This window comes from Branchiostoma lanceolatum, chromosome 18, assembly GCF_035083965.1.
Source record: "Branchiostoma lanceolatum isolate klBraLanc5 chromosome 18, klBraLanc5.hap2, whole genome shotgun sequence".
NCBI lineage: Eukaryota > Metazoa > Chordata > Leptocardii > Amphioxiformes > Branchiostomatidae > Branchiostoma > Branchiostoma lanceolatum.
The window spans coordinates 13648263-13662772 of record NC_089739.1 but is presented as its reverse complement, the minus strand read 5'-3'; the positions used below and the strand labels follow the sequence as shown (position 1 = coordinate 13662772).

The 14510-nt window shown below is 40.9% G+C and overlaps 1 protein-coding gene across 1 annotated transcript; it reads right to left on the bottom strand.

The window, feature by feature from the left end:
- Positions 1-406: 406 nt before the first annotated feature.
- Positions 407-10046, bottom strand: LOC136424215 (U5 small nuclear ribonucleoprotein 40 kDa protein-like). Its single transcript, XM_066412739.1, has 9 exons — positions 9852-10046; positions 9146-9275; positions 5985-6078; positions 4914-5079; positions 4036-4158; positions 3478-3598; positions 2630-2712; positions 1542-1707; positions 407-562 (listed from the first exon to the last, which is right to left on the bottom strand). The coding sequence occupies exons 1-9, from the start codon at positions 9960-9962 to the stop codon at positions 513-515; spliced, it is 1044 nt and encodes a 347-aa protein (XP_066268836.1). The 5' UTR covers positions 9963-10046; the 3' UTR covers positions 407-512.
- Between the last annotated feature and the right edge of the window lie 4464 nt (positions 10047-14510).

Sequence of the window (14510 nt, the reverse complement as noted above, 5' to 3'; positions counted from 1 at the left end):
AAAAAACTCAAATTTCTAGTCTTTCCTACACATAGTAAATGTCAATAACACTATACCCTTACATATCAAAATTAAATGAGCAAAGATACGATCACAGGTATTGTGTGGTGAGAACTGATAGAAAATCTGACTGTCCATCACAATTAGCGGTTCGACCAATGAGAGAGTACCATGTAGATTATTTTTGTGCCGTTTTTGCTCACTTTTGAAAAAAATCTGAACACAAATGTGATAAACAGTGGCGTGAATTGTCAATTTCTTAAAGATTACAGAACTAGAATATTTCCAGTTTTCAAGTCTCATCAAATGCTCTGGGTGCCTTTAAGTATAGTAAGGTCTTCAGCATTGCTTACATTATATACAAGTAGTTAAGCAGAAGGGGTTACCTATGCTTACTAGGATAGGAGAGTAACTGTTTTTCTGTCGTACATATACTACAACTGCTGCTCAATGTATAAAGCGGTGTGCTGATGTTAGTGGATCTCCCCTTAGTGGTGGATAGCCCCCTGACATCACTGGATCTCCCCCAAGTAAATCTTCTTGTCACTGGAAGCTGACAGCACTGGAAAAAGAGAAGACAACACAAAATGATTTTGTCACAATGCTTTCTTGTTTTTTCCTATCGGAAAAGGAATACAGTGTATAGCATTTAAAGCTAACTTAAGGCCCATTTCACACTTGTTCTTTTAACTGTAATACTACACGTCGTAGTCTACTACAAAGGTGTAGAGGCTGCCGTACTACACTTTGGCGGAGGTTCTATGAGACTTTGAACCGGGTGTAAAGAGAACCTGTATTTTCGAAGGCAGCAACCTCAACAATCATGTTCAATATGACGTAATTCGAACAGAACACGTGTTCTATTTGGGTCATATACGGTCAGTCACTAGTTTCTACTGTAAAACCAAGCTGTCAGGCCCTTTTCCTGGGTGCCTCGCATCAGAAAAAAAAAAAAGTTTTTCACAAATATCAAAAGCGTGCTGAAATTCCTACTAGGCTTCCTGTCAGTGAGCGTAAAGCGGACTAGAGAAGTAGACTACAATGTGTAGTACTACAGTTTCAAAGAACAAGTGTAAATTGGGCTAAAATTAGGGGTGGATGCCGGTTTGCTGGACCTGATTCGGACCTTTATAACATCCAAGAACCGAGTCCAAAAAACCTGAAAGCCAAAAACCTGTGTCCAAAAAAAACTGAACAAAGTACAAATATATTTTTCTATTTTGTTTGATGTAAAGTGTTTTGAGTCTCCCCTCTGACAGAAAAAGGCATTTAAAATAAGTGCAACATTCAAATATCAAACACTGGTGTATCTTGAAAGTGTTTGCACCACGAAACTTTTATAGTCGTGCGTGTCAGTAATAATTCTCTATGCTTAATATTGGTCTAATAAAACAAAACATTAACTGGACAGGATCAGGTCTAGGTTCAGGTCCGGACCTGAACCTAAATCTCTGGACCTAAACTTGGACTTGGACCTTATTAAGCCGAACCGGTATCCACCCCTAGCTAAGATTATTAGACTGTTGATATGTTTTACTCACCGATGGGTTCGTAAGGGTGGAAGTCGACTTCGTTGATGGAACCGTCGTGTCCGGGGAGTTTGTAGAGGATGCGGCGTGAGGTGGTGTCCCACACGTACACGAAACGGTCGGCGGAGCCTGCCGTGACCTTACTTCCATCCGGCGACCAGTTACACCTAATCAGGTTCTGGTAGGGATCAAACGGTAATGAATAGATAAAAGTGATCACGAACCAGTTTACCCCAATTGAACTGAAGAGCTACTCTTTTAATGGTCATGACAGAGAATGCTATGTACAGTTTTACTGGTAACTGTACTCCTAGCTCTTTTCAACAAAACAAAGAACAGTTGATCACAGCTTCACATCCCAGTGTAAGGGCTTCAAAACTTCCCAGGAGTTTGCATGTAAGGGTGAGCTGAGATTTAAATGACTTCAGAAGCAGGGTAATTACTGTTAAACCACCAGGGGTGCCAAAGAATTCATACCAATTTTACAGAATTCATACAAATTTTACGGAATTCATATGAGTTTTACGGAATACATACGATCCATTATGAGAAATATACGAATTTTACAGAATACATACCATCCATTACTAAGAAACATACAAATTTTACCGAATACATACGAGCCATTACTAAAGAAACATACGATCCTTACTAATTTGTTTGCCATCGCGCTAGCACCGAATCTAGCTTTGTCTGGTCCTCCTAGTTGGTCTAAGCCTACATCAGTCTTAATTTAGTGTAGCTTGAGATACTTAGACTCTAGAGTTCAGCAGGATGGGATACGCGGCTGCCAAGATATCGTATGAAGAACTGGTTATCCCGAATCCGCCATCTTGAATTTGGCAGTCGTGTCATGTGACCCAAGAAATAGTAAGGATCATATATTTCCTAGTAATGGATCGTATGTATTCTGTAAAACTCGTTTGAATTCCATAAAATTTGTATGGATTCTTTGGCACCCCTGACCACTGGACTATGCTGGCAATGAACTTTCATGAAATAATACTGGTCATTTCAAGCCCTGCATTTTAGACTGTTGCTAGACAAAGAAACAAACCAAAAGTAGTAGAAAACCAGAGGTAATTAACTACTGTATCTACCTTTTCAAAACTGTGCTGGTTCCCCTGGAATATCTTCACACATCTCTCCTGTGGTGCAAACGGTCTCACGTCCCAGATACGCACTGAAGGGAAGGGAAATAAAAAATCAAGACTGTTACAACAAGAATTGTATGTAGGCTCTTGTATTAAGAAGTGTGACAAACTTGGAAGTCTGGAACAGCTTCCCAACTATATCTGGTTCCATACTTCATTACCCTTTAAAATAGTGAATAACAGTTACGAGTAGTAGTACTGTATAATGTTATGGACTGTTTAGATAACAGTAAAAAGGCATTTTCTCAGGAGACAAACTCCTTGTATTAACCTTCTCCATGCTACCTTACTCTATCACCAACAGGGAATTGGTTGCCAAACAGCTACTTCAGAGTGCGAAAGGTTAACTTAAAGACTACACTTTTAGGCCACACCAATTTAATTTCTTGGTTAACAGATTTGTAATTTTAGCACACAAAAAATCATGAAAACAGAAGGCTGGGGTGAAAACTTGCACCTGACCCTGTTCACTCCCTGAAATTTTGTGCACCAAAGTACAAACTTTCCTCTGAGATTATGTTTTCATGTTGATTTTGCAATCTAGCATTTTTTTAAATTCCATTAACCGAGAAATTAAAATGGTGTGGCCTTACTGTAACTTGTGGTGATTTTATCTTTTTCGTGGTGACTGTGAATATGCATTTGTATGAGTACCACAGAATTGTTTAAAAAGCAACTTTAAAACCTATGTTTTCCTCCTACTGCGAAATCAAATCATCACAAAAGTAAACGATTTTACAGTATGGCTATAGGTATGATAATGTGACAGGACTCAGTTTCCTGGTTGTTTTCACCTGTGTTATCCATGGCACAGGATAGCAGGTAGGACCCGTCCTTGCTAAGACTCAGTCCTGTAACAGTGTCCATGTGACCCCGCATTTTGTAGATGACGTCATTTTTCCTCAGGTCCCAGCACTGTGATGGAAAGGAAATAAACATGACATTCAAGGGTTTGTATTTTGAAGTGATTCTAAGACCTTTTATTATACTTTGTTTTTATTTTGTTTACAGGCTCCCTTGGAAGTGAGCAGAGTGTTTGATGCCCAGTCAAGTCATAACAAAGACTTTAAAAAATGGTACATACTGCTTTCTCTGCTTAGCACTTAGCATTTGGGAAAGACTATGGCAGTCGAACACACAGCAATATATATACCACCCCCTGCTGAAGTGATGGCACAAAAATGAGCGGCCCAAGGGCCATTGAAACGGAGATGGGCACCACTCTATGCAGCATCTGGTGCAGGAAGGGCTTTAACTAACATAGAAATCATCCCTATAGTGCTAAAGGGACTACAAATATGTATCAAGATCAATAAATAAAAACAAAATAAACATGAAATGATGTGACATACCTTGATATCGTTATCAATGCCTCCAGACAAGATTTGGTCGCTAGTGTCATTAAAGGAGACCGATGTGACTTGGTATGTGTTCTGGAAGGTTTGTGCCGATCCTTTCTTTCTGGTGTCCCAAAGCTGCAAAGGAAAGGAAAAATATGTTTTCCTAGATCCTAATTCATCTAAAACCACAACACTGGTAAAAGCAAATCCCCCAATTCCATGTTGGAGGTGTGAGCTATTTCTTGAAAGAGTGTTTTCAGATTGAAAGTTGTTTGGAAAAAAAATGATCTGGATGTCTTCAAAGGTTTGATGTCAAGATATACTGTACATTGGTGTACGATAGTACCTTTATGTTCGTTACCCTACTCAAATATCTAGGTGCATCCACAGTCAAAACTTAGGTGCACAGCTGCAAAAGTGCACATCCAGCCAGTAGTGAGTACTGTAATTATTGTTTCTTTCACTGTAACTGTATGTTCACTGTTTTCACTGTCACCTCTGTACCGTGAACTTATCATCGCCGAGAAAAAACCTGTTGTAATTATTTATGATTCCTTCACACATCCGTTCTGTAAATCACTTGCCGCCACCGTGAAGTTCAGTGAAAATCAATTTCACTTTTAGTTTTAATTATTAAATCAACCTTGCAGCATTACACAAGCACTATATACACAACATCATCCACAATTAATCAAAAACAATACGCATGTAACATAACATAACATGTAACAGCGCACAAATATCCAATATTCATACACAGTTAAGAGCAAAAGCCACTCGTCTAGAAACATCTTCATTGGTAATCCATTTTCTTTACACCGTGAAATTTTGCTACGGTGAAGATAAAGTGATTTACAGTATTTCCAGCCCTGGAAAGAGAGACGCCTCACCCTGATGGTGCTGTCGTCGCTCCCGCTCACGACCATCTGCGGCCCGCGGCGGGAGGGGTGACACGAGTTGACGAACGTGGAGTGCCCCTTCAACCGCTTGATTCTTGTGCCTGTCTCCATGTCGAACAGACCCACCGTTTTGTCCGTGGACGCAGAGAAAAGCGTACTGGAACAAAATGCAGACGTTACAGCTTTGAAGCTAGCTTGAAATTTTTTTCCATCATCCCAATTCCCATTGACGGAAAGATCATACAGTCGTCTTTTTCCGTCACCATGTACAAACTTTTATCAATTTATTCAAATTTTGACATTTTTACTCATGGATTTTTGTCCGTCAAATTTGATGAAAAGGTCTAAGAAATTTTCCATCATTTGCAACAAAATTCCCTCAAATAATGGAATGATGGGAATCTGGCTAGAACCCTGCATTAGAATAGTAAGTTAGAGCTGAGTACTTGAACAATTTTAGGTACGGGTAAAGGTACACAGGTTTAGGTACAGGTTTGGACCTGGACGTGAATTGTTCAAATAATGGTTGACTTTCAACAAGGACAAGCATGTTTAAACTGATTACAACATCTAGCAGACGTTTTTTTGTCACATCTGTGAAATAGGAAGTATTTTTGTTCCTAGTCTATCATAGAATTTAGCTCATTTGTAAACTTTGATGATGGATGAGTGGATTAGGCCACACCATTTTAATTTCTTGTTTAACGGAATTTCAAAAAAAAATGCTAGATTGGAAAATCAACATGAAAACAGAATCTCAGAGGAATGTTTGTACTTTAGACTGTTCACTCCCTGAAATTGTGTGCACTAAACTTTAGTGCACACAATTTCAGGGAGTGAACAGGGCTAATAGTAATAGGTGCAAGTTTTCATCCCAGCCTTCTGTTTTAATGATTTTTGTGGGCTAAAATTAAAGAAAAAATCTGTTAACCAAGAAATTAAATTGGTGTGGCCTAAGCTGAAGTACTCACCAGGATTTGTCAGAACAAGAACATCACAGACTCAGTATATATATGTCTGTGAGTTCGTTAAATAAAAATTTACTACCTAAAGGTTACTCACCTGCCGTCAGTTGAGAACTGTAGTTCCATGATGGCTCCGGAGTGTCCGTTCAACACGGCGTAGTTCTCACAGTCTCCATACACGTTCCACAGGACTGCCGACAAAAAGGTAAGGTAAGGTAAAGCAGTCATCCTCAATTGAGGTGAAGCGTAATGCGTTTTCAAGTAGCTAGTGGTAGTGCAATGCAGCTTCGCCACGGCTCGCGTTTTTTGGCCAAGCACACCGGGTCACCCCTACTCTTCTCGATAAGTGTGTTGGGTTCTTTTACGTGCAGAGGTTTGACGCTTGAGGCTTACGCCCGAAGCTCCCTCATACACGGGGCTGCCGGCTTTACGTCACCATCCGAAATGACGAATGCAATCCCTTACAACATGTCCGGACAAGAAGTACTTAATTTTTTTGCAGTTTCCGTATTTACCTCTCCACTGTTAAATCATTTCATTTCCTTTGTAAAGAGTTGTGGATTCTTCTTTGTTATCATTTAGTTGAGGGCTATATTATCATAAGCATGTTACACAAGGTACAAAGACTGTAAGTTTGATCCCCTAACACCAGGATAGACTCCTATTCTTTCTCTTTTTAATAATTGAGAGTGGACTCTGTAATGTACTCGAGGTGTGGCTCTCCCTAAACACGGAACCTCCATATAAGGTCCTACCTAAAAGATGTCCATAACCAGAGTGAAGTGAGAAAATCTGTGTTAAGTACCTTCCCCAATGGTACAACATTTGGGCAAGTCTACAGATTCGAACCCAGAACTCTCGGTTCCCGGATAAACACTCTAATAGGGGGGATTAGGACATTCCAATTTGGGCCAATAATACATGCATCCCTATGGGGAAGTTGACAGAAATTAGGTGTCATTATCTCAGGAACCAAAGATCCTGACCAAGAAAACTTACCCTCAATTTTTTACCACTTCTGTAGACTGTCATCTATCAGAATTACGAGAACTTCTATACGGCTAGTCTCCGGGGAAACACCCCCGAGCGAGAGCACTTGAGTCAGTCCATTTCCCTTATAAGGGCCGATCGCGACCATCACACTATCTCCCAGGGGTCCAGAAGACAAAAAGATGAAGAAAGGTCGTTTTTGTCAACATATTCTAAAATTATGAAGTCTGAACTGTCATACCCACCCCAGACTTGCCAAGAGTTCACCAAAAAGCCCACCAAGAAAGGCTTTCAATGTTTTAATGCCCTGTTTATTCTTGAGCTCTCTCACCGTAGGGTCTAGGCGCCTGCGCCAATACCATCATCCCCCCTTCTAGGAAAATCAGGTTCAAAGCTGACAGTTGTCAATCATCTCACACAGTGCAGTGTAGGGTAGTAAATTAAAATCCTGAGTATTAAAGTTCTCTGACAAGAACCAGTCCCCTGGGACCTGATCACTCAACAGGTGTCAGCTATATAGGGTTATGATGGCAAACTCATAGGTAATATGGGGGAAAATTGACAGGAGAAGAAAATTAAGTCAAAATATGATCACCTGAGTACAGAAGGGCTTTGCCAACTATAGTCCTACCCTGTATTTCCCCGTTGCAACCTGTCAAAGCAGAAAAAAAGTCCATCTAAGGGGCTCTGACCACCACACGGGACAGGTGTATGCAAGGCCCAGGGCATAGAGATGACCTTGACAATGGCAAAACACAATGTTTACCAGGTCCCGGACCACTCCCGATTACCCGACACCTACTGCCATACCCCCCCCCCCCCAGCACCTACCCCCTGCCAGGTAGACACCTACAGTTCACCCCCTAGTATACAGGATCCATTCCTGAGGAGACTGAGTTTGGCTGCAGGGTTAAAAAGTAAGGAAAAAGGCCCAAAATCCTAAAAATGAGACAATTCATGAATGAATATGAGTCAACATAAGCCTATCCTTTGCTTAGATAGCAGATTAGAACTGAAAACCCCATAGAAATAGCAGAAATGGCTTGCCTACACTTCTACAGATTCCCTTCAGGGGGGATTAGGACATTCCAATTTGGGCCAATAATACATGCATCCCCATGGGGAAGTTGACAGAAATTAGGTGTCATTATCTCAGGAACCAAAGATCCTGACCAAGAAAACTTACCCTCAATTTTTTACCACTTCTGTAGACTGTCATCTATCAGAATTACGAGAACTTCTATACGGCTAGTCTCCGGGGAAACACCCCCGAGCGAGAGCACTTGAGTCAGTCCATTTCCCTTATAAGGGCCGATCGCGACCATCACACTATCTCCCGGGGGTCCAGAAGACAAAAAGATGAAGAAAGGTCGTTTTTGTCAACATATTCTAAAATTATGAAGTCTGAACTGTCATACCCACCCCAGACTTGCCAAGAGTTCACCAAAAAGCCCACCAAGAAAGGCTTTCAATGTTTTAATGCCCTGTTTATTCTTGAGCTCTCTCACCGTAGGGTCTAGGCGCCTGCGCCAATACCATCATCCCCCCAATACAAGTAACAATAACGGTCGACAGATACATGTACCTGCAGCCAAAACCACGCCAATCTCGTCACAACCATCAAAATTGTTCAAAACAATGCCCTTCCACAAGGCTTGCTACACATACTCTTATTTCACCAGAACTGCCACAGATTGGTACTCCCGACCCCACCGTACTCAGGTACACAAGAGCAAAATTTGGAAAAGTTCAGAGTCGCAAATCACCTAAGGAAACGCCAAGAAGTGTGCCCTTCTACCCCGGAACGCTTTTGTTTGTTAATACTGCGTACCCGGTAAACCACATCAAGGCGTAACACACCAGGTTTGTACTTAGGAGTACAAGCTGCATATCCGGACAGATTTATATGATCCACACACACACAGGATCACCCCTACTCTTTTCGATAAGTGTGTTGGATTCTTTAACGTGCTTGAGGTGTGGCTCTCCTCAAACACGGGACCTCCATTTAACGTCCTATCCGAGGGACGTCCCTAACCGAAGCTACATGTAGGTAGTCATTTTCACCTGAGTAAAGTGGGGAAAGTTGTGTGAAGTGCCTTTCCTAAGGGCACAACGTCAACGCAACATATCAGGGAACCCCGGATTCGAACCCGTTATCTCTGGGTTCTTGGGCCAAACACCCTGCCACTACGCCAACACGACGCTTACCCCAACAAAGGGGTGTTGTTCACTAGCAGAACCAGATAGCGGCTACACAATACTCACAAATGTTCCTGTCAAACGATCCGGAGGCCAGTAGGTTCCCCTCTGGGTGGAACTTGGCTGCGTAGATTTCTCCTTCGTGACCCGACAAGAGCATGATGGGAGCCTGGAGACTGGAAGTTCGCGGTGGGCCCTGCAAAGATTATACATGATCAAGGAAACAACTCTATCAACCTGTATTTTTTTTGGGGGGGAATGACCCAATCTTAGCATTTTTCATTTTTTGAACAAATAATATGCAACTTACGTTATATACTGAAAAAAATCCCAGTTTCACAGACTTGTGCTGTTTCCTGTGTGCTTTGTTTGTTGTCTATCATATTCATAATTCTACTGTTAAAGTGCTCATCATAATTTGGTAGGCATAATTTGTAGGGGTGTAACGGAGGGTGCTGCAACTTCGGCATGATTTTTAATGGTCTCAGCAGTTGCAGCACCCTCCGTTAAAACAACGCTTCAAAACAGATACAAACAGTGCCCAACAACAGTTAACGTTACAACATAGCCTTACATTAATTTAGACAAAAACAATGTTGGCTCGTGATCTCGCCGGTGAATGTGTAACTTGCAGTTTGCAAAATTATGTACCTATATAATTTGTTTCAAACCAGATCCAAATTTATGAATTTTCGTAAGATCAAGAGTCTGTGCCCCCCTCCCACCATTCTGAGGCGTGCGTTCTGAACTGCAGGAAAAAAAATACACTTACTGCATGTAAGAGTTGCCTTTCCTGAGACGCCACTGCGACCAGTTCGTTCCTCTGTCTCTTGGCGGCCACCAGGGCCATCTCCTGGGCTTTCCTCTTCTCTAAAATCGGCATTTTTATCGTGATGAAGTCCCGAAAACTGACACAAAATTCAGGCAACGCGCTGTCTTTCTTTGAGTACCACAATCCTTTGCGGGCGTGCAGAATCGTCCACTCGTGCGTAGGGGTGTTTCCCGTTAACTAGAAACAAGGCAGTCAGAGATGGCAGACTTCAATCCCTTACCCACAGTGCCCCGTCATGATCCGTCATCCCTCAAACATCACGAACAAAAAAAATATTACTGGATACCAAGGAGGTTATTTTCTGTATCTATTGGAACGCAGCACTGTGTATATTAGGGCAAGGAGGTGAAAAATTAAAAGAGTCCTTGATTAGGGGCATGAAGTTTTCAAGGTTGCGTTCACACACACATACGGCACGAACACACACACACACCGCGCGCGCACACACACACACACACACACACACTGGACGCACACCATACACACACACACACACACACGCACACACACACGCACACACACACACACACACACACACACACACACACACACACACACCATACACACACACACACACTGGACGCGCACCATCATGACATAGTGGACGCACACCATACACACACGCACACACACACACACGAACTGCTCACACGAACACACACACGAACTTCTCACACACACACACACAAACACACCAGACACTTGGGATGAAATATAGTCAAATGTAAATCGCCGTATATTCAAGTTCTCAATAGCTTAAACCGGCGAGTTTAATCATCTCATGTTCGAACATGTTGTTGTTTGACGTTTCATCTAATAGATTTGTCGATGGCGTCAATCGTGCAAGAAACACATGTATTGAATGCTTTCATTTATGTATCAATGTTTGTGTAGATAAGTACATAACTGTTTAAATTATGTTCCTGTCTTGTATGATGGGGCGTTAATATAAGTTGTATTAACTTAAGTGCGTTGCCATCTTGTCTGTATTTGTTATCTATATTGTTTGATAAAAAAATATAAAACTAGAGTTCCACGACCTCACACCTTCGCCAAATGATTCCAACCTTTATGACTGATGTATTAGGAGGGTTTCTCATCAATTATAAATCATACCAGTTCATTGTCTTAAAATATAACATGTCCAAAGTATGAGCTTAACAAATTATGAGCTCAACAAAGAAGGTTATGCTAATATTTTTCATTCATTATGCAAATGAGGCCCTTATTAGCATAATTTGATTCAACGATGTTTACATTCACATAACGTCCCGATGCCAAAAAAAAGTATTGAATGTATGAAATTGCCGTCATTTGCCAGTGTGGAATTAGAGAAGTTACTCATTAAGTATGGAAATTAGCCCACATTAGCATATTTTCTATCTATAAACATTTCTCTCTTCCTCAGTTACAATTTGAATAGTCATATCATGGAAAAAAGCGGATTTTTAAATTTGCCTCATTAATTATATAAATTAGAATCTGATTTGCATAATTATTGTCCAATCATACTAAGCATCACACAAGCTATCTACATACCAAAAATAATGACCATCCATCAAGCCCATCTTGTTACAGTATTTCCTCATTAATTATGCAAATGAGGTCTTCATTTGCATAGTTCATATCAATTGATATTTCTCTCTTCCTCAGTTACATATGTCACATGTTTCAGAGTCCTATCATGGAATTTGGCGGATGTGTAAACTTTCCTCATTAATTATGCAAATTAGATACTGATTTGCATAAGAGGTGTCTAATCATGTACATCATCACTCAAGCTATCTACCTACCAAAAATCATTACCATCCATCAAGCCCTTCTTGAGTTATTCCCTTTCAAAGTCAGACGCAAAACCTGCTCCTGCAGTTCCAAAAAAGCCACTAGGGGGCCCTAACCCACACCACTTACTCTCTGTCCAAAGATCTATCTACCACTCAAAAATAAGTTCCATAGCATGTCCAGAACACGATATATCAAACCAGGAAGTTCCGCTTCAGTACCGTAAGAAGCCGCTAGGGGGCCCAAAATCTCATCGTTTTTAGGTCTCATCAAAACCTACCAACACACCAAATACCAAGACAATCCATCAAGGCGTTCTTGAGTTATTCTGTGCCACTACAAACAGACAAACAGACAAACAAACGCTACCCTCTGCATAACCTTCTCGGCGAAGGTAAAAATTAGGGACCAAAAAAATGAAAATAAAAAAATGTTAAAATCTTTATCGTATTGACATTTACTAACACTGTCTACCACATTTGTGTAATAACTTCATACTTTGAGCATTTTGAAACCGTGGAAAAAATGCCATACGATGATCCCCTTAGTTTTGCGAGCCTACAAAAACCCGGCGACAATTTTCAGTGAATTCTTACATTACATCGAAGTCATATTTTTGCATCATGGATATCGCTATACATTCTGAGAGTGTTGTTTGAACTAATCATGTATAGAAATGACTAAATAATTATAAATTGATTTTCACATCTGATTTTCGAGCCCTAATATTGCTTTGGTTGCCTTTAATCAAAGAACACTGAGATGAAAACTGCGCAAAATGTTCAAAGGCCACACCGATCAAAACAACCTGTGATGAATAGCAAACACCGTTACTGACATTTTTGTCATAAAACGATTTCCACCCGGTACAGCGTTATTAGTCTGTGCCTCAGCTCAACCTGATGTTTATTCCAATGTTCAGCGCGGCAACATGGAACAACAAATTTATCCTTATTGTAAACACAGTATGTTCAAAATCTGATCTGTTACGATATGTTTTTATTAGCGGTTACTGCTGACCATATCGTGTATATTGTTTTAGAAATGTGGGCATAGGATAATGATTTTGTTCCGATGTGATCTTTTTGCTCAAATTCTTTTCCTTGTTTATACAGTACATGTATATTACCAGGATTCTTTGACGCTTCCTTTAACTTGAAACAAGTTGATAACGTTACTTGAATTTACAACTCATGAAAAATTATCAAAACAACGAAATATGTGATTTCAAGTGCTTTTGTAATAATCGCACTCACTCACTAAACCTTCATACGTACAGCAGCACACCACAGAACAGTCAGAGATAGGGGTGGGTACCGGTACAGAAAATTCAGGTCCGGTCCAGGTCCAGGTCCAGAGGGTCAGGTCCAGGTCCGGACCTGTACCTGTACCTGATTATAGTAGTGTCGCAGTACATCACATTTTGGAGAGCGAGACACAAGTAAAGGTCTCTGTGAGTCCTACAAATTATGTTCAAATTATATATTAGAATAATGTGATTATTCTCGGTGCACACTAATGTGCACTAGCTCGCCGTCTGTTGACTCATCTACATATGATTAACAGCTAACGTCTTCGAAAAAGGAAACCACGACTGTTAAATCTGCTTATTTTGTATTAGACCGGTTATGTGTGACCGCCTGCTGGTAGCCTGGTACTGTGAATTTTCTAATCGGTCCATAGGCCGGTCCACTGATTTTTTCTGGACCGGTTTTTCGGACCGGTCCATAAGAGAATACCGGTTCTGTACCGTTACACGGTACCGGTACCCACCTCTAGTCAGAGAGGATACAAGTTACGCTTCAACATTCTATTTTCAGAACTCTCCAAATTTGACATCAAAACTTCTCGGTTCCAGTACGTAACGTTACATCGTAACACATTGTGGTGCCAATATCAGTCACTAGTAGTAGTTTATCATCCAAGAAAATGTCCTGCGACACTTACTATACGATAACGTCTATAAGAACATATTTTTGCATTCAACTTAGTGATCATTAACATAGATCTTGATACATAGCTCATGTGTACACTAACATATGAAATATAACATGATATCTTCCACGTCTACCATGGCACAGTTACCAGCTTATACGTCCTGACGTTTCACAACACTTCCGATATTTCCCAGACTGAAATCCTTTCCAAGATTGCATTATTCAACATCAGATCATTTCACAAATTTTCTGAAATCATTTAAAACTATTCACTTCTGCATTCACATGACACTATTAATGATATCATGGTGCACAAATAATAATTATTGCACATTAGAGGCGTTTTGCTTCTGTGTCTTTTTTTTAGCCTGCTGGTAGTCATGCCATCGTGAGCTCGTCACTATCTCTGCGGTGTTGGGAGTGGTGTCCGCCCGCCCAGTTCATTAGCACGCGCCGGAGAATTTTTGCCGGGTCGGTTTCAGTTAATACATCGCTCCTGGGCAGGCAATAATCAGAAAGGCCGGCTGGAAATCATTCCATGGCATCCCAACTAACTACGCTCCACTTCTTTCTTTCTTGTGTATGATACATATGTCTACACACACACATAATGGTGACTGCACGGAAATTTAATATTTTGGTCAATAAAGCAGCATCGATCCTAAACAGGACCTTGCAAGCAATTGTTACAATGTATATTATGCTTGATTCACATCCCCGTCATAGTATTTGATTTTCCCGGTATCTACCCTAGTATCCATATCCACCGGGAGCTCCTCGGTACCTCTACGGTGCTGGGAGTGTTGCCCGCCCGCCCATATCTACCAGCGCGCGCCGGGTTTTTTTTACTGGGTTGATTTCAATTACATGTACTTCAACC